The 21,085-nt window shown below is 36.4% G+C and overlaps 2 protein-coding genes across 2 annotated transcripts in view; one reads left to right on the forward strand and one right to left on the reverse strand.

Moving 5' to 3' along the window:
• Nucleotides 1-21,085, forward strand: part of SS18L2 (SS18 like 2) — a 191,577-nt gene that overhangs the window by 82,008 nt on the left and 88,484 nt on the right. The window lies entirely within an intron of this gene.
• The window catches only part of LOC126041341 (transcription initiation factor TFIID subunit 4-like), a 149,817-nt gene that overhangs the window by 69,248 nt on the left and 59,484 nt on the right, over nt 1-21,085 (reverse strand). The window contains exons 11-13 of the mRNA XM_049806869.1: nt 12,730-12,860; nt 10,646-10,771; nt 545-601 (exon numbers count right to left, since the gene is read on the reverse strand). Coding sequence (XP_049662826.1) covers nt 545-601; nt 10,646-10,771; nt 12,730-12,860 — 314 coding nt within the window. The remainder of the gene's footprint in view (nt 1-544; nt 602-10,645; nt 10,772-12,729; nt 12,861-21,085) is intronic.

The following is a 21,085-nucleotide window of genomic DNA, read 5'->3' on the forward strand; positions in this document are numbered from 1 at the left end:
ACAGCCACTCTCATTTACAGCAAATTAAGGTACTCAGTAGTTCACAAATTGTTACTCTTAGAATAACATAGCAAAACTTCATCTGAAATTATTTGATAATTTTTAGATTATTGTAATTTAGACTGATGAGTAAATAGTCCACTCAACCACACTCTAGAGAAAATGACTGGCAATTACATTACTTAAAAGAACAAAATTGTTAAGTAGCACATTTCTAAGAAAGTGACATTTTACAAAAAGACAAAGGCATATATTTTCCACCAAAATCTAGTGCTGCTGTCATCAACAACCCAACAAAAGCTACAGCTACCTAAAATGGAAATGAAAATGTAATGTATGGAAATATTCTCTTATAAAACCTCCTTAGGCTTCACATGTATTAATGTATTAGTTTGCAAACATTAAGATCAAAGGCAAAGCAACAAATACATCCTAAAAAGTTTTTAGTCAGATTTTTATTAACGATATACAAGTAGCAAGGCATAAAAAATTAATATGTTCAAGCCTTGAAATGTCAAGTGTAATGATCTCTAGCTCTGCTTACCTCCTTTGCTTTTTGTTTCAGTCTAGCTTGCTCTGGGTCTTCTTGCCTTGAGCGACTCTACATGTTTAAAAAAAATGGGGAAAAAAAGGTTAACAGATGGTTTAAGAACCCCTCATCTGTTGCAATAAGTTAAAAAATAGCAAAGAAAGGGGAATAGGATACAAGGTGTCAAAAATGGGATGCTTAAATTCATAGAAGTGCAATTTCAGACCCGAAGGCCTCACCCAAAAGACTGTTAAATATTCAGTTGCAAATAAGATCTACCCTAGATTTAAATTAAAAAAAACAAAACCCCATGTTTTTGTCAATGCTAAAGTATCCATACAGGTTTAGATTTCAATTATTTAATACAAACAAATTCAAGCATCCGACAGCAGAAGTGACACCCTTTCCATTATCTTAACTTTTAAATTGGAACTCCTTATAGTCACTGATTTTAAAATAAATCACTGTTTGCAACTAAGCTTTCATTCAGCTGTTGGTAAAGAATGTGGAGAAAACAGTTGTAAAGTCACCCTCCCAAACAGTAAATCTTCATAATAAAGATGTTACCATCCATATAAGCATACTCTGAGTAAGAAATACAAGAAAGTTAAAATAGAATAATACATAGAAATACAAGTAAGTTAAACTCATTCATGCACTACTAATAATATTAATGTTGTAATTTTTAAAACTGGAGAAATATTGCCAAATGGCGACTTTCAAATTTTCCTTCAAAACCAGGAACAATAGGTCTAAAAAAAACATTAAGAATAACTTTAATTGCAATAACAACCCACAACAGTACATTTCTTTGGGTTACAGACTGTTTTACAATCATATGTTAAAACTACTGAATTCTTATTTATGCTTAATAAGCATACTCAAATTGATGGAATTCAAAACTCGAGAGGTAGATAAAATATGCGTTATACTTTTTTGATTACATGATTGGTCAGTGTTGAGAAAAGGTTGTATAAAACTTTTTAAGAAGCTGCAATAAAACTTGTGACATCCATGGAAAACTGTTGTTCCTGATACCTGAAAGATGTAATTGTTTTATTTAGGTATTTGGGATTTAAAGTGTTATCATTTACACAACTCCTAAAGGAACAAGAATATCTATGCCCTCTCCTATCTATCTTTCTCTGCCTCTTTCTATGATGAAGACAGACCTGAAATGTGAAAGACTATTAGCTTGCATATGCTCAGATTTCTTCCCATTGTTTGAATTTTTCATAACATATTCTGTAGGTCTTAAGGGTAAGGGCACATGTAATATTATTGATACACCTGGAGAGAGCCTTGACTATGATTTGGCAGACAGGGCACCGATGACACTGAATTCTCTATCCTTTTTCCTGTTTGGTTTTTTTTTTTAAAACTGGGATTATTTTTTCAGCTAATATAGCACACATATAAAACATAGTGATGACAAAGCATGGCCAAATTAAACAATAATGAGATGCTTAGAAGATGTGCTTGACTCTTCAACTGTGCACATTAGCTTCATCTTCCAATACCACCTACCAGTGATTTTGTGCCTGTTAGCATAAAAGGCAGTTTGTCAGGATAGTGTCTGGAGTAAGTAATGAGAAATTAAAATTTGTAGATAGCTAATGACCAAATTAGACTCTTATGTTGTAGTTATGCCAACCAAGAAAGAAACTCCAACTTAACTTAAACTGAGATTCCTTCTAACTGCTGTGGCCAGACAAAAATAAAAAATATAGATAACCTGTTCTAGTTAATGTTTAAAGAATAAAAATGCATTTAATGAAATATGTGGATCTGCCAGAGAGCTGGGAGTCTATTCAGTGGAGCAATTACTAAGAACTTGATTATATATATACCTATTAGGTTAAAAAACAAACAAAAACCCCCATTCAATGAGTTTCTTCTCTAGGAGATGGACTTAGGTAAGTATTTATGAACTGAGCCGAATTAGATCCTTGCTCTGTCATTTTGTGATGACAGTTCAATCACTGTGTGCCTCAGTTTCTCCAGTATGATGTACGGATTATTGTATTTAGTCCTTTCATGGGTTTTGATGATAAATTTATAAATGTACAATGAACTTCTATTGCCTTCCAAGTCTCACAGTGAAAGCAGTACAAAAATACAAAGTGTTGTTATACTACTGTATGAAGCTGAATCATTTGCCAAATGCAAAGTACAAGTTAAAAGCACTTCAGCTTAAGGAGAAAGCAGAGTGTCCTGGGAGAATCAAGCTGAGACTTCTAATATTGTTACCAAGTTTCTACAAGAAAGTGATAGAATCCTGGAAAACACACCAGATCTATGTTGTGTTTGGGGACACTGTAAGAAAAATTAAAGCAATAGATGCAAAGTAACACTGCAATTTCCTGGACTCCATAAGTGAAGGAAAAACTCTGGAAGTGCTACAGATTAAAAAAATAACACACTTAAAAGTTGGGGCTTCCCCCCCCCCCCAAAACTGACCAAATAAAAGTAAATCTGGAGTTCAGGATAATCTGAAAAAGCAGACCCCAAAAGCAGGCAAAAAAGCAGATGATCTACTCTATGTAAACCTCCAGCTCATTCACAGTAAGTAAATAATAAAAATTATTGCAGAGGTGGAAACAGATACTCAACTCCCGACTGATTTAAATTCCTGTATTAAATACAGGATTTTTTTTCAGTAATGAAGATTTAAAATACCAGGTGATGTTAGATATAGAAACCGAGATTGAAGGTGAAGGTAGAACTGCTTTTACATTTAGAATAATGCAACGAGTTTCTGGTTTTCCTTGAACCCACACCTAATGGCCTTTTTAAAGAGCTCAGGCTAGCTCTTGTTTCAAACAAATAGAATTCCAACTTCACATCAAATGTGTCTTTACTGGTATAAGTAATACTAAAAAAAATTAAGGAATTTAACTGTCATTTTCTGTTTCTTTTTGTGTTCAGATAAATTTTATTTTATTTTTTTTTAACAGGTTGTTAAGACTAAAATACCTTCCTACTGACTACCATGTCAGTTTACAAATCAGTAAGCTTCAGAAATAAAATTGTCAGCATATGGAGGCTAAAACGTGTTAAAGTATACACATTGACTATTTTATTAATTCTTCAGGTTACAATCTAATGTAAATTATAAAAGCCTTCTTCAATGCTGATGCAACACAGATTAGAGCAAATGTAAGCAAACAAAAATGTCAAGCTTAACAGAGGTGCCTAGATAAGCTTTAAAAATGTCTCTGGCTTCTCTTTACACTCCATTCCACATGTGAACATCATTTCCTTCTTCTGAAGAGTTTGAACTATTTTGCTGCTGCTCAGCTCCTGTAGTGCTTGTTTATGTGTCATCATTTTTACTCACCAATTATTTTAGTATTTTACACTTGACTTACATCAAGCTACTGACTAAGCAGTCCTACTTTTTTTTAATTCTAGTTTAAATTTTTTCTTCGAAGTCATCTCACATGTTTGGTTTTGTCTTCCTTTCTCCTTTCCCTCTAACATCCAAATCCTAATATGCTGCATCTCACCTGTTTTGTGAAACATGTTCTTCCAGAATCTTTTAATGCACCAGTGCCTCCTTCCTCTAAAGCTTCGGAAACACCCACCAATCACAGAAACTCCAAACTCAAATACTTTCAAGGAGTTTATCACAACTCCTTTCCCTTCCCCTCTCTATTCTTCATGTCTAGATCTGTAAATAAAGCAAGCTGGGTTTAGGTAATATATTTTCATGTTGATGAATAAACACCTTTAGAAGCAACCTAGCTTCCCATAGTAATTTTAGAGAAACCTAGGACTGATCCTAGCCAGATAACATACCTCTAAATACATTAAATGCTGTCTCCTGCTGAGAACTTATTCACCAAACCAGGTTTGTTAACATTTCTCCGAAACACAATCTACTTTTATTAGACCAGGCAGCCTGATATTTTAATTGTCAAGAATGAAAGTGCTTTGTGTTAGAGAACTTGCTATCTTATTTATCTGAAAACTGCATAGATCACATTAGGTCTATGGAAATATTAGACTTTCAAAGTATGAAAAGCAGCGTATGTTAAATGTGTGTATTCAAAACACATTAGAAATATGGGGTTTCATTTACATGTTACCAAACTCCCTAATGTTCCAAACCTCAGCTTTTCCCCTTGCTTGTGTTAAGGAAGAATGCCACAAAAACAGACATCTAATTACACATGTAACAACGTAGTTTTAATAAGAGGATTTAGTATTTCATAGAATTGTCTTAAATTAGAAAGCAATGGTATTTTAAAATAATAAGGATATCTGTAACTCATGTAATACTTAAATATATGCAAAAAATATTTTTTAAATTGGAGGATACTCTGTGCATCTACGCAGATGGGCAGACTAACAGTCCTGATGTATTTAATTATGATCATTATTCAGAATTTTGTTGTAGTCTGTAATGTCAAAGCTGCACTGTTGTTACATTTTTGTCCCACTAACAAAAAAAGTTTTCTATTAGATTTATAATAATTTTGAAGTCTCAGCTTGTTAAACCTGTGTTAGAAAATGTCTCACAGGGTCTCTCCTAAATACGTCTCCTGCATTTAGCAACATCTGATCCCAGTTAAGGCACTTACAGCTCTACTCCCCCTTCCCAATACATACACTGGGAGTCTTTAATGCTTCAAATTCATCTTTTTTCATTAAATAAAGTTAAGAGTCACAACTGCAGGTGCTGTACTATTGAGAGCCACTGCTGTGCCAACAGTTTCAATTTTAAACCTATTTTTCCCCATTGATGACATTAGAACTTCACCCACGGCTGTACCAGCTTATAACTTTCACTTTTAATTAAAGAAATTAAATTGGCAACATGAAACACTTTGCTTTCACATTAGCTTTGTTAATAAAAAGTGAAAGTTAAAAGCAGCATAGCTGAGGGTAAAACCCTATTCAGAGCTACGACCACAGCGAGGTGGAATGCAAGAGTACAGGTCTAAAAAAAGATTTATTTTAAAATCATTAAAATTGAAGTAACAAATTTATAAAAATTCAGAAAATTATCTTAACACAATAATTCCCTCTTTCCTCTCATCAGAAGTGAGTTATAAGTTTCTGTTCTGAGAGTGCTTCATCTCACAGAAAGCTGCATTACATCTACCGTACTGTCAGAAGAGAGGGAAAGGATTAAATTGGCATGACGACTGAACTCATATGTGGCTCAAGGAGGTAGCCCCTTCAAGTAATCACAGGACGTGTGTGTAAGGAAATCTGCATTGCCATATTTCAATGATCTCTCTCCAATAAAAAAGCCCTTCAGCCTGTAGTACTATAAAAATCACTATCATCCATAAATACTAATTAACTTTGCAAACAACACGAAACATAGTTTTCCATTTACTTATGTAATTATTCTTTTTACAGAATAGATCTTACTCCTGTAATAGTTGTATTTAAGACCCCAGAACTTCACAGGCTTGTGCTGCTAATACAGAACACTAATAAAATGTATATATTGGAAATTAATTTTCAAAATTAATTTAATAATAAAATAAACATACACTTAGCCAGTTTTAGCAGATGAATTAACACAGTAATTTTAACATGATCTACTTTATTATAGATTATATCATAGAAGTATTATTCATTGATTGTCTGAAAACAAGGACAACCTCAAGCTGTACCTCTTTACTGTAGAAAGCACCACTGTCTCAAAAAAACAATTCAGAAATAAAACCAACTGAACAAAAAAAAAAAATCAACTACAAACTCTGATTCCTCCTCCTGCCAGAATTATTTCCATAATTAGCCCAGAACCAGAACTTCATTCAATTCGACACATACAACCCACATTTTCCAGGTTTTGGAAATAGCTATGAAAGCAGCAAGGAACACATCTTTTACTATAGAAAAAACTGTGCTTTGTTTTGTGGTGGGTTTCGTTTTTGGTTTGGGGGTTGGGTTTTTTTCTTTTTTTTTTTTTCTTTTTTCCAGAAAGTCCACACAACACACACCATGTCAAATGTAAAGGTAAATTCCTCAACTGATTTTAGTCTGGCTTTTGACCTTTCTGCAGTCTTAAGACTTTCCTTAGCTCTTCTTGCAATTTCCCATACCAGTCACCAAAGACAGATTCAAAAGATCTCTGCTTCTGCACACACTCTGAAACAACCGCCAGTGGGTCCTTACTGGGAAAACAAACGAGGGTGAAGAGTTGACTCTCCCAAATATTTCCTTTAAATAGACTGCACTCTACATATGTCTTTATGTACAAGATGGCCCCTTCCTTGTGCTGTTTTTATTTTACCCTATTATTCACGTATCACGAAGATAACCAAAAGTAATGACAATCAAGGCAGCTGCAGCCTCTCCCTCTACAGCCTGTATATTTGACACATCATATTACCTGGATGTTTGAAACAAGAGCTGTTCCAGCAGCAGGACTTGACTTGATCTCACAGTTTTGGGGACCAATATGTCTTTAAACACATTGATTCTAAAAAGAATTTCTAGGAAGTAAATTACAGAAATGCCTTGGGCCATATGTTCTAAGTTGGTATACATACGTTGTGGAACATGATGCAGAGATCCCCAAAGTACAAGAGATCATGCTAGCTCTTGACACAGTATAGTCTTGTTTTCAATTTTTAGATTTTTATTTAAAAAGAAACTGTATATTGCATTGCTACTATAGCATACCTTATGATTTTTCCTTTCCTGTGAAGTTTGTCTTCTCCCAAAATATCTCACTGGAAGGTGAACATCAGTCATTATTCTTCTAAGCTTGTGGTATGAAGTTTCTATTTCTCAAGTATTTCCCAGGCATGGGATGTAAGATTTTGTAATATTCTCTCATTTAACAAGCCAAGTAATACTGCTATTTTGCTTTAAAGATACTCTTGTAGCTTCACAATTATTTCTGACTTGGATAATGACTTTTCTCAGAATATCAAAAATTTAAAATATTTTTTTTAATCCTGTTTTTTTTTTTCTTCTATCTCCCCATCTCATTCTATCTCTCATTCTCCCAAAAACATTTCCTGAAGCAAAACCAACCCCATCTGGGTGCTTACAAATTCTGCAATCACATCTTACTGTAATAATTGAATTTATGGTTGCAGATCAATCAGAACACTAGTGTCAACTGTTTTCTTTTCTCCTCTTAAAGAAACCAACCCATTATCCAAAACAACAACAAAACCCTGCAAACCCCACACTTTCTTTGACCATCATTTACATATCTTTCTTACTGAATTTTGATGCAAAATTACGAAATTGGTTTCAAGGCTTCCCAAAGACTCATGCTGACTCCCCTTTAATTTCAATCTATTCCTTAACTTTTCATCATCTTTTCAGTTTATTATTTTGATGTTAAGTTGATTATTTAATATCATCCACTCGAATGCCCAAAACATTTCCTTCATTATCTTATTCTTTGTCAAAACCTGAACTTTCGCTGCTAACAAGGCTCCAAAGTGTAAATAATTAAAATAGAATTTTCACTGTGCAAATTAAACCTGTTTACGCTCTTCCCTACTAGACAATAGATGAAGTACCACTAGCAGGCCATTTTGAAACTTTTCCTAAAATTAGTGTGCTGAGTAACTTTAAAAACACATTGCCAAATAACATGTCAAAACATGTACAAGATAAAAAAAGTCACTCTGTTTGTCTAAAAGGCACATTAAGAAGCTGCAATTATAAATAAAAGAAAAAAATTTCTGAATTTGAGAGTTAAGCATCTATAAGGAAAAAAGCAGAAACAGAAATTTCTTTTAAAAATCCCAAGTTTTCTAACCTTTAAAGACACAACACTGTCAAGGTGACAAAGACACCATGATTGGGGAAATGTCATCTTTGCATAGAGAGTGTTTCAGTCTCCAGAGCCAGTTTAATCATTACCTCCTTTGTAGACACAAATACCAATCAGCAGACCACAAACAGACATGAAATGGTTACTGATCTTTATCACTATTTATCAGGGCAGCTAGGGCAGATTTTAACTGTGTCCGTTTAATAACTGCATCATTACAATTACTCTATCCTTTCCACGAAGACTTAGATCTCCTTAGGCAACTAGGCAAGTTCATAGAAGACCAGGAAAAAACTAAATCCTGGGTAAAATATTAGTACATACAAATTCAGAATAAAGACCTCAACAGTTAATGGCTGTTACTGTACAGGTGATCTTGCATTTGAGCAGCAATCTAGATTCTAAGGAAATCACAAACAATCTATTATTTAGAATAAAAAGTTGTAATCTGACCATATTTTGCCAAACTATGTCCTACGTAAGTCTTGCAATAAGTCGTGAATCCATCAGAACACAATGGTTGAGAGCCAGCTGAACGCTCCACAAAGAAAAGACACTATCAGTGTAAGTTCAGTTCCAAATTGGCATTTACACTTAAATCACAACATTGCATAAGCACCTCCCAAAAGGTTTGCAATATCTTCAACTTACCTCTTCCATGACTACTTTGTCGTTTGGTTTTGGTTTTCTGATACCTTCAGATATTTTTCTAGTATACCATGTATTTATGCCAAGCTGTCTCCTATCACTTTCTGGTTATGTTGTTGATTTATATATTCATTATTTTCATTAAGATAATTTCTTCAAATCAAGTAGAGGACTCTTTTTTTTATATTTGTTTGTTGTAGAGTTCTTTAATTTGTTCTTTCTGTAATCTGTAGGAATCAAACTTGTTGATCATGTATGTATTTCCTAAATTTTGACTTCATAGGAGTTTATATTATTCAAGACTATAACAAAAAAAACCAAAACCAAAGAACATCAAATCACAAAGTAATTCGGGTTGGAAGGGACAACAGGAGGTCATCTAACCCAGACTCAGATCAGGCTGCTTAAGGCTCTGTGCAGTCAGGGAAACATTTCTGAACTAAGGACTACAAGCTACTGTATTTTCCTCAATGTCCATTAAAAAAAAAACAACCAAAATAATAAACCAGCAGCAGGATACACTGAATGGAGAAAACAGCATAAAAATATATATAAGTAAGCATGTCTTTATTTTTTAAAGATAAGCATTAAGAATGAAAACAATAAAACTTTTCATCTAACATTTAAAGAGTATATATGTCATATGGAATTTTGTGGAATATTTAACAATGTGAACAATTATAAATTACAAATGAAAACAGGACAGATTGAAGCAGACAAATTTAAAAACAAATTTCTGAAATAAGCAAGGGGAGGGTTTTTTTTAAAAAAAAATCTCTCAATTTGTGAACAGTAATGGCACAAAACCAGGAGGCTAAGTAGTACAATTGAGCATTGAGTTGTTCTGCATGATCTCTTCAGAATATACAATAAATAATTCGACAAAAATGCCACTGCAATGACAACTGAGATAACTAAGGGATAAACTTATCTGCAGTTTGATATGATATATATAATTAAATTTGTAGCCATAAACAGGAGGTTTATCTATACCTGTATGGTCTTGAAACAATACTGTCTTAGTTTGTTCTATGGCATGTATGAAAATTCACTCTTTGGAATTAGAGTTAGAAAGGAACGAGTCCAGAAGAACTGACAGTTAACTGAAGACAGGCAAGAATCAATTAAATAATGCAGTTATATAGAGGTGACCGGAACACCAACTGGGACACACAGTACTTAAAATAAACAAATATACAAAACTGGTTTTTTTTAAAAAAAAAAGTCTAGAAAATCAAGAAGTAAAAAGCCTCAAAAAACTCAAGTGGTAAAGTAAAAAGCCTCAAAAATAATCCATAACAATTTACTGAATTGTGTTTAAATACCAGAAGTATAGGCTGTGATTTTCAAATAGCACAGAAAACCTGGCATCTATTAAATTTCAAAGACAACTGTGAAAATCATTTTACCAAGGTATTTTGAAAATATTAGCCATTGTCTCCTATATTCCCAAGAACTCATCAAATTCAGAGCTGTATCCTGAAAATGCAGGAGCATTCCAGTCAGGTAGGTCTAGAGTCATCATAGATAAGATAGGATGACTTAATGAATTAAAGGTGTGATGTCACAACAGTAGTATCTTTTTGTTACGAGAAACAAAATGTGTTTATGAAACCAATTTCACAAAACTAATTTTTTGAAGACTATGAATTGTTAAGCAGTTTAAAAAAAAAAAAAAAAAAAGAAAAAAAGAGTAAAACAGATACCTTGGCAGCCTTTAGCAAGATTTCCCTCTCTTGTTCATCCTTCCTTTGCTTTTCTAAACGCTCCAACTGTTCAAAAAACTTCAACTGTGATCGGACGTCTGTAGCTTGTTCATACCATTCATCATCCTGTAAAATAAGAACGTGTTAGAAAAACATGCATTTAAAGAGAATAGGTGTTATACATTAAAATCTTTCCATTGTACTAACAATATTTTTTTTTATTTTTTTTTTAAGCTCAGGAGAGTGAAGCCAGCCTATGGTTAATAATGCAGCTAGAATCTGATTATTTAATTAATATCTAAGCAAATTAAAAAAACAAGGATTGATTTATCAGCACCAGAGACATCAAAGAGTTAAAAAAAAAATAAACCCAACAGACTTACTGATTAAAAACCCCTAAGATGCTTAACTTCATTACTGAACAATCCTAGATATAGGATAAACTGCAACTCCTGTATTTGTACTCATCTTGAACTAGTAACAGACATGATCAAGATGCAGCATTATAAAAGCATTAAAACTAAATATTCAGTTGAAAATAAGCCTCTAATTACAATTAAAATAGAAGAACTTTATGACAAGTAAGAACATACAAGCTTTCCTAGTACCCAACAAACAATAAGAATTTATGACACAAGCTGCACGGGGAACACTCAGAATGTCAGTCAGAAAAATAAGTTATCCATATTACTTCCATCTCATTTATCTGCTTAATATCTTCCTTTCGACTGCAATGCTATGAAATGAAAGAAAACCATTAAGCAAGAAATATGCAGAAGACAATCAAAATGCTACGGTTCAATTGGAGACAACACTAAGGTTTTTTTTAAGAATCTGTTAAGATATTATTTTAAATGCATCTTTGGCTTAAAACAGACTAAGCCAAGTGTTGTCTTCTCAGACACCATCCTAGGGAGGAGGAAGGAGGGATTTAACACTGCTGAAGCTGATGAAGAATATTGGAAAGAAACAAGGACACTTTACTTTTAGTCCGATATAGTAGAATACATACATTAATCAAAAGGAAAGATATAAGCGTAGGTAATACACAGGCATAGTGGCCTTGATGTTTTTTTAATCCATTTTTCTATCACAATAATGTTGATTCTAGTCACAGATCCCAAGGATAATTTTCTTGCAAATGCCACATATCATTAGTCCAACTGTGACTCAGGTTTGGAAAACAGGTGGGCAAAGATACAATGCAAAGCTGTTTGACCAGGCTTTCACTCTCAAGGAAAACAAAAAAAAAAAAACCAACCCCAAAATCAAGCAAAAAAACAAACCAGAGCTCCTCCATGTATATATATGTTAAAGAAATCTGAACACAGCTCAGACACAACACACAACTACGGTTATTGCCATCTTGTTTTTACACCAGTTTAACAACTATTAGCATCTTTCTTTTATCAAGAAATGATATCTCATATTTATCAATAAAGATGTTTGATTTATTTGAATTTCAAACTGGTTTGCAGATTCTTATTTAAATTTCCCCCCGGTTTAAGGTATCTAAGTTGTTTCCATTTTCTTCAAGCATACATTCACTAACAATGGAAGAGTAGCATTTTATCTTGAAATGTTCTTTTTAAAGAGAACACCATCGTTTAACTACAGTGAAGAATTTACAGCTGAATTCTTCACTTGCTGGTTTGCAACAAATTCTTAGCTTTTGTAAAATATTAGTATTTCTCACAGCCAAGGACATGTAAAGTTACTACAGATTCCTATATGCTGAAGCAACTTTGATCCAATCAATGGATACCTTGGTCAAAAAAAGGAGACATCAACAATCAAAGTCAGTCACAATGCATGAGCAGAAATAGCTTAACAAATGCTCCACACTAGACACTTTAGCACAGAAGGGTGAAAACGTAATTCTACATACAAATTCTGTCACAGAGGAGGAAGATAGAGCTGGCAAGCAGTGCTATCATCCCACCACTTTCTATTTGCTGAGCTAAACAAACCTGCGATTAGAACATGCTTTGCACAGAGAATGAACACAAAACACCCACCATGTGCTAAGAAAAAACGGCATCACACTGCATTGTTCTGTAACATACCTTTCTTTGCACACTTACTTTGTACGATTCCATTCGGTGCTGGGTTATCACTGTTACTTTTTCTATCACTGTTCTTAATCTGTTTTGTGTTGCGTGGGAAATAAAAGTAACCACCTCAGCTGGCACATCAGTAATTCCTAGTTTTTTAGCTAAAGCAAAAAAAACAAAACAAAATAGAATTAGCTTACACCCTGCAAAAAACCCAAACCTCTAAAGAACATAGTTATAACTTCATTTTCCTGAACAGAAAAATAAGTGGCAGTGTTTTTATGTAGCTTTAGTGATACATTCATGACCCCTTGAAAAGTGTGACTATACTTTTAAGTTTGAAAGAGAAATCAGAGCAATTTTTTACCACTTAGAAAGTGTTTAAGAACAGATGTTTATCTTTGTATATTAAAACAAAGCATAACAGAGTATGTGACAATTTGAGTTCTCAATTGTTCCACACAAGAAAATAGCAATTCCTTTATTTTCAGAAGCATTACTGCAGATTAATTTCAGTGTCAATGAGATGAGGCTGCAGCCCAAAGCATACTGTTGCACGCTTTAGCCTACACCATTGGCATACTACTGTAATAAAAGTTCTTTAGAAAAAAACTCTATTCATTGAATATGAAGAAACATGTCAAATTAACAACAGTTATTTAAAAACACCCGTTGTGCCCCAAATGCTGCTAAGAGACGTATTTGTAGTTATTTGGACATACTTTGTGCTGAGTTTATATGAAAAGCAAACACTCTACAGTCCAATTCCTAAATTCATCAAAATGATTGCTAAGTATTGGATATAAGTTTTTACAGATACAAATATACACACTAACCTAAGCTATAGTCAAAGACACGTATGTGGGCAGTCCCAGTGCGGCAGTTTTCTGGATAGAAAACCACGCGTGCACACGGAGATATACGTATTTTGTATATAAACAAATCAGTAGTTCCGTTTTCTGTGGATTATTGGATTTGACCCACCATAAAAGAGTAAATACTCCGATTACCCTGAATCAGTTTTCCACTGGACGAACACGAGACTTTTAAAAACGTCTGTGAATACGTTTGTTCGCGGTACGTTGACGGGTGCGCAAAACACCACAGGAAATTCGTTTGAGAGCATTTTGGAAAGCGCTTCCCGAAGGGCTAATTACAGAAGTGGTCCTTGTTCGGGGAGGGGTCCCTCAGCACATACGAACCTGAGAGGCTCAGGAACGAGTATTTGCGCTGTGAAGCATTCCTACCGCTCCCCGGCCAAACTCAAGAGCAAGAAACCATCACACGTCTAAAAAATGAAGGCGAACAAGTGAGCAGTGGTCTTACATGGATGTATACTTCTGTTATTTTAGCGATGTGATCTGAGACGAACTGGCAGCGTTCAGCATCACCCTGGGCTTCTGTCAGGGCCGGGCTGGGGCCGCTCAATCACCGCGCGGCCGGGCGGGCAGGCGGACGGACCCACACCGCCGGCAGGGGGCACTGCGGCGGGCCCGCGCGCCCGGCCCCGCGCTCCCGGGGCGAGGGGGGAGGCGAGGGGAGGCGAGGGGAGGCGAGGGGAGGCGAGGGGAGGCGAGGGGAGGCGAGGGGAGGCGAGGGGAGGCGAGGGGAGGCGAGGGGAGGCGAGGGGAGGCGAGGGGAGGCGAGGGGAGGCGAGGGGAGGCGAGGGGAGGCGAGGGGAGGCGAGGGGAGGCGAGGGGAGGCGAGGGGAGGCGAGGGGAGGCGAGGGGAGGCGAGGGGAGGCGAGGGGAGGCGAGGGGAGGCGAGGGGAGGCGAGGGGAGGCGAGGCGGCGCTGGCCTGCCGGGAAGCGTGGAAGTAACACAGCCCAAAGTGAGAATTGCTCTCAAATTCTGCGTGTCGGGACGGCTGTTACAGCTGGTTTTGTGCCACGCTGTACGAAAAAGATTACGTTTCCTGCAGCTCTCCCTCGCCCCGTCTCTTCCGCCGTTTTTCATCTGCGGTGCCTGTTTAAATGTGTGTCTTATTACATCACTACAGTACATCATTCCCACACCTCCCAGAGCTCAATCCGCGATGCCGTGCGTTTCTGGTATTAATTTTTTTTAATGGTTCTTTGAAGTCGTTTTCTCTTAAACTAACTTAAGCCATCACTCGCTCCGCATTGTACACGTTACCTTAAGGACTTTAGCAATACGTATGCATGCTTTTTTAACTGATTTTTGCTTTATCACGGAAAAAAAAAAAATTAAATCTTTCTTGGTGCCAAATTCATCCTCTGTAATCGAGATGGAACTCCACTGAAGTTGCTGAAAGCTGAATGTATAACGGAAAGCAGACATATGCATTAAGATCCCGGTGCTGTGACTGTTACTTGTGCAAATTAAGTCCTTGAAGTCAGTAGGACTATTCATATTGGTAGGAGCTATTCGTGCAAGTCAGACTTGCAATATCAAGACCTATTGGAGCATGCACCATTTTATTATGCAAACATGTGGAAGCAAAGCTATCAATCAAAAAACCCTAGTCTGAAAGACAAAATGCAAGTAAGAAGGGAAATTTAATTAACTAGTATCCAGAAAAGAGGTTTGAGATGGAAAATTCTGCCAAGTATTCTAGGTAATGGTATGAATGAATAATTGTCAAGATAATAATTCTTTGAATTTCAGCAGTGTAACTACAGCTACCCAACTTCCCTGAACACACACAACCCTTCCATAATGAAGAACTATCACCATCTTGTGTTTTTCACAATAAAGGTTTTCCTAATTTTAAAGACTTTTGTTCTAAGTAAATTCAACCATTATATGGCTTGTTTCACCTATTCAGCTCTTCGGAAAATTTATCCATAATCAAAGGACCATTCCCTGAGATGCCTGGTTCCTAAAGATTGTTGTCCTACATCCTCTTCATCAAGTCTCTGCAATATCCTAGCAACTCTCTAATCCTGAAACCCCTCAACACAATATTCTCAAGTCCAGAAAACTACCTGGAGGTCAGTTATAAACGCAGTCCCTTAGGAGCGTGTCCTGGGACTTACCCTTTTTAATATCTGTCTCAGTGACCTGGAGCAGGAGACACAAAGCACCCTCATCAAGTTTGCAGATGGCTGCCAGTCAGAAGGACCTGATGAGTGGGCCAACAGGAACTTCATGAAATTCGAGGACAAATGCAAAGCACTGCACCTGGGATGGACCAAGTCTCCGCAACAAGACAGCCTGGGGACTGCCTACCAGGGTAGCAGCGCTGATTGAAAGCACATGAGAGTGTGGTGGTCAGCAGGCTAACCAGGATTCAGCAGTGCATCCTGGTAACAAGGATGACTAACAGCACAGTGGGTTGTATCAACAGCAAAGTGGTAGGTCAACAGTAACCAATACATCAAGGAAAGCGATTATTCCTCTTCACTCAGCCCACACCTAGAATACTGCAGTCAGTTTTGGGTCACCCAGTACAAGAAAGAGAAAAACCTGAGTCCAGAGAAAAGTCACCAAGATGTTTATGGGGTTGGAGCGTATGACCTATATGAGGAGAACCTGAGGGTTCTTTATCCTGGAGAAAAGAAGGACTGGGGGAGAGGTTATAAAGATGGAGCCAGACTCTTTATTGAGGATGCCTGGAAGAAGAATGAGAAATAAATTCATAAACTGAAACAGCAGAGGTTTTGACTGGATATAGGGAAGAATTCTTCATTATGAACATAATTCAGTACTGGAACACTTTGCACAAAAAAAGCTGTAGACGCTCCCACCTTCCAGGTTTTTAAGACTCAGTCAGACAATGCCCTAAGCAACCTTGTCTGAATTTAATGTTGACCCAGCTTTGAGCAAGAAGTTGGACCAGATGACCACTCAAGTTCTCTTCCAACATGAGTGACTCGATGATCCCTGTCCTCCTGCATAGCTCCAACTTCCTCTCATACCCCTTATTACTGCACAATACCCTTAGTTCCCTCAGACATCTCGGATCACCCCCGGCATGTCTCCCAGTCCATATTTGTCCAGGTTGCTAGCTGGGCACAGTCAGCTCACCCTGAGGGTAGCCTGGCCAGTCTGTGCAAGAGTGCTGACTGGCAGCCATTTGGACAGAAGAGCAAAGAAAAGGAAAAAAACAGTTGATCTCCCTCTCAATTGGGACACACAGAGGGGCTATCTAGCTGCTGATTTATCAATAGATTCAAAAGTTACCTGAAGGGAGAGAGAAGGACGGCGAATAGACTGCTCAATCACTTAAGACTAGCTTTCTTTGGAAAACAGGCTAAGGAAGAAAGAATACAAAACAAATTTCCCCCAAAATGAATTAGCGTCAAGAAACCAGACTACAAAAAGACAAAAAGATAAATTTTTAAAAAGGCAACTTGTCATGCACAACATTCACCATGTGTGGATGCATCATCACATCTTCCCTGCTCTAAATTACATTAGTCAAAATCCTGTTAGCATGGGATGTCAGAAGCAGGGTACATTCCAAAGCTGTATACTACATGAAGATTTGGCACTCTACTTAAATACTTAGATTATACTTGGGGCAAGGATGGGAAAATTACCAGTGTGCTCCTGAAACAACAATCTCATCTACACTTGGAAAGGCTCACCTAGTTATACTTTCATAAACAGTCATGCATACCACCTTATTGATCTGCTGACTTATGAAAAGTTCTGATGAAATTGTTTAGAGATTGGTTTTTTTGCTTTCTGCTACTCGGAGAAAAGGCCAAGTAGAAACTCAATCTATGCAAATGGCTAGAAACTGTTAATTTTCGTATGTTTCTATGTTAAAGTCTTGGTATTTTTTTTGTTCACTGCTACATCTCCTCCTGAGTTTCATCCACTCTCATTTATAGAAAGCATACTGGAATTCTGTCTGCCATCAAAGGAAAGTAACGCTGATCTCTACATAGGAAATTCCTGAGATATTCTTCTAGTCTGCATAATTACTTTTCTCAGTGTTAATACAGAAAGGCTTCTCTTCCCTTTGCAAGATTCCCTAAACTGATGATGATGTGAGAAAAGAAATATAATTTATAGTTTTAAGAAATGTGTATATATAAATGTATTTTATAATACTATACATACTTAATTGTATCACAAACCACAAATATCCTCAATGTATTATCCATCTTTCTAACCAAGTCACTGAACAGTGGCTTCATCTACAGCTATTTAGAACCCAGCATTCTGGATTCTGGTCTTAATTGCACCATCTGATCACTGCAATAGTAAGTCGTAATATATACACTTACTATACGTACAGAGACACAAAACCCAAAGAGAAAATTAAGATTAAACAAAAAACCTAACTTATTTCTATCAACAGACTGCTATCATCTCTATTCTGTTAAAAAAAGTTGAACTTGTTTCTGTCATTTAGGTGATCTTTTTATTGTGCTTTAAGTTTGCTAACGTGGCACCTTGTAGTTTTGTAACCAAAATTCTCCATTTAAAGCAGTAAGGAGCCATATACTTAAAACATCAAGAAATGTGCAATTTGAAAAAAGTTGCTTGATTTATATATTTGTTAAATTTGGACATTTTTTATAACAAGTATATGCTTCAAGTCTTTAAAATTACTTTAGCAATGTAATTCTTCACTTCTCCTAGAGCTATGATAAAAACATCATCAAGGATAACAACAAAAATGGAGCCAGAGCAAAGCAATGCTCCAAGCCATAATTTTAACCAATCTCTCCACTTGAATTTGAGTTTTTAGATTTTTAAAGACATAACTAAGGTCACATTCTTCATTCAAGTGTTCTTGCCAGGTCTCTACTACACCAGAACTGTACAAGACCATCAAGAATTCAGGACTGATTGCATGAACACTTCGATTCTTTGTGGCAGGACTCTGGTTCAACACATCCTCAGAGGCATCAAATGCTACTGAAGCAGTCAGTTGAGTCCCACTATCCTATATGAAAAATACGAAGGATCACAAATTAATATCCCCAAAGTAAGCAAATTTCTAATCTGCCAAGCACTTATAGAACAAGACAATAAAGCCTGCCTACATGTTAATTCTTAATTGCATGTTTGGAAGCTTTAATAGCAAACCATGGTTCAATCAGCATTTAATAAAGATCTACAGTATACGAGACAGCATGCAAAGGAAGTACAAGTGTTAGAATATTTTTATATTCTATTTTAAAGTTTGAGATATTGCAATAGAGTTTCTATAAAGTTAGAACTTGTATAAGTCCCAAAAACCTTAAGGGGAAAAAACATTCAGCAATATTATTCTGATATTGGCATATGTGTCACTAGCACAAGATTGTTTTTTACAAACATAAAAGCACCTAAACCTTGTCATTGAAAACTTTCTGGTCCCAAGAAGTGAAAATTCTGAAGACTGCTATCATCTGCTTAGCTATCTGAAAGGTATTGGCTTTGCTGCACTTTAAAAGTTTAATTATATTTTATTGATCAAACAAACTGAAATAAATCATAAGAAGAATACTGCCCTATTTGAGAAGCAGAAGAAAAATACTATCTTTGCAGATAGGCTCTCAAAGAATCAAAAAGTTACTTTAATAATTTATACTTTAAGAGGACTGACAGGACTGAGATCAAAGATAAAAAAAATTGTTTGTAAAACATTAGGTCTGACTCTGATTATTGATGTGATAAATTATTGAGTGCCTGTATAAAATCTCTTTACGTTTACACTTAAAACAGAAAAACCTTGAAGAACTGGTTTTAAACAGTTAAACAGCATGTATTTAGGGCTTGAATTTGTCTTGTCCTTCAACAGAAACTTCAGGAGAGTGCATAATTAGTCTCTATTTGCCCTAATCACAGGTCAGCCAGAAATGCAGAAAGCACTCTCTGCTATCATCTTAAAACAAGGAGCAACTTCTTAAACTTTAAATTCTGTGCATGAAATATTGGCCCAAGATGCAACTGGAACCAGCCTTCTTAGGTCCAGGCCTCACGTGCTGTTACAGCTGCCTTGCATACTACAAGATGGAAACAAATCACAAAAGTCCCTGTCCCCCCCTCCTTGAATCTGGGACATTGAAAGTTTAAACTTTTATTTAACCTCAGTAACAGCATCAGATCTAGAATAATGCAACAAAGATGCATCTGGTCATATCTACCTACCTAGCTCATCCCCACAGCACAGCAAGTACTAGGCTGTACCTTGGATTCCATCTACAATTCTAGGCTCAAGCCCCCTTCCTCTTTCATCCCAACAGAACCATCACAGTTTTACATGCCTAAGTCCCTCTGCAATCCTTCCCACCAGGAAAAGAAGGGTATTGGAAAAACTACCACTTGAATTTCTGCAGCCTTCCAAACTATGCAATTCCATTCCTCCGTTTCAATAGCATAAGGGAAACTGATGATTTTATAGTTCTGCTGTATGTGTCAGCAGTGAAATATTTAAAACACCTTAATCTCTGTAAAATTACATGTAATTAAATACAACATGATCAGTTAAGTAGTGATAATTCAAGACTTACGCTATACAGGAACTTCTGGAGACTAACAGCTGAAAAAATTGGGGGGGCAGGGGAGAGCAGTTCACCTTCTAAAACTAGACAAACAATTTTTGTATGTCCTAAGACACACCATGTGTGGTCTCTCCAGAAAGCAGGTCATGAAATCAACAGAAAGCAATAGGTGCTTTGTCTAATACTATTATATTGATAATTCTAAACTGAGCAACACCATTTAACTATGAGGCTGACTAAACACAACGGGGAAACTTTAATGCACTAAGGGCCCTTGGCATCCTGAGGAACTGTAAATGGCAATTATTGAACTTACTTGTCCCAACCTAATCAGGTGGGACTTAAGAACGGGGTATGTCTCCCATATAGCAGTGTCCTCAGCCTACAAAGTAATCCATCAATACTGCATTCATATTGCTATCAAAGGGAAAACCCAATCTTAAATATTAAGCTAGAGAACGTGGGATGGAACACAACAAAGGAAAAAATTCAGGAGTTTTTTTGGGTATAAAATACCCTGGGGTTGTGTTGGGGGTGGGGCTAACCAGAGACCCAGAGAGACTTTAGGTATTAAAAACTGAAGGAAAAGCTTGTTAAACAGAACAATAGTGCAAAGAACTAGCTCTGATGACTAGGATTAGAGATTCTTAGGGGTATAAGACGACCTGGTGATCGCAGGCAAAAGAAACAGTATGATAATTTTAGTTGTAATTTTCTGTTTTCAGTCCTTTAAATAGAAGCTTCACTTTAAGTCTTACTAACTAAATGCATAAATAATTTAATAAATGTTGACTTGCTGTACTGTTAAGCCTATCCGGTGCTGGAAGACAGGACAAAGAAAGGAGAAACCAAAAAACTTTAGTTGCTACCTTCACAAAAACAGCCAATCCAAATGAAGTCGTTGGAGCAGGCGCCCCTGAGGAACCTATAACCTGGAGTGTGTTTAGGGAAGCCACAGGCTAGGGAGTGCTTCCTGC

Source organism: Accipiter gentilis, chromosome 7, assembly GCF_929443795.1.
Source record: "Accipiter gentilis chromosome 7, bAccGen1.1, whole genome shotgun sequence".
In the NCBI taxonomy this organism is placed as follows: Eukaryota; Metazoa; Chordata; class Aves; order Accipitriformes; family Accipitridae; genus Astur; species Astur gentilis.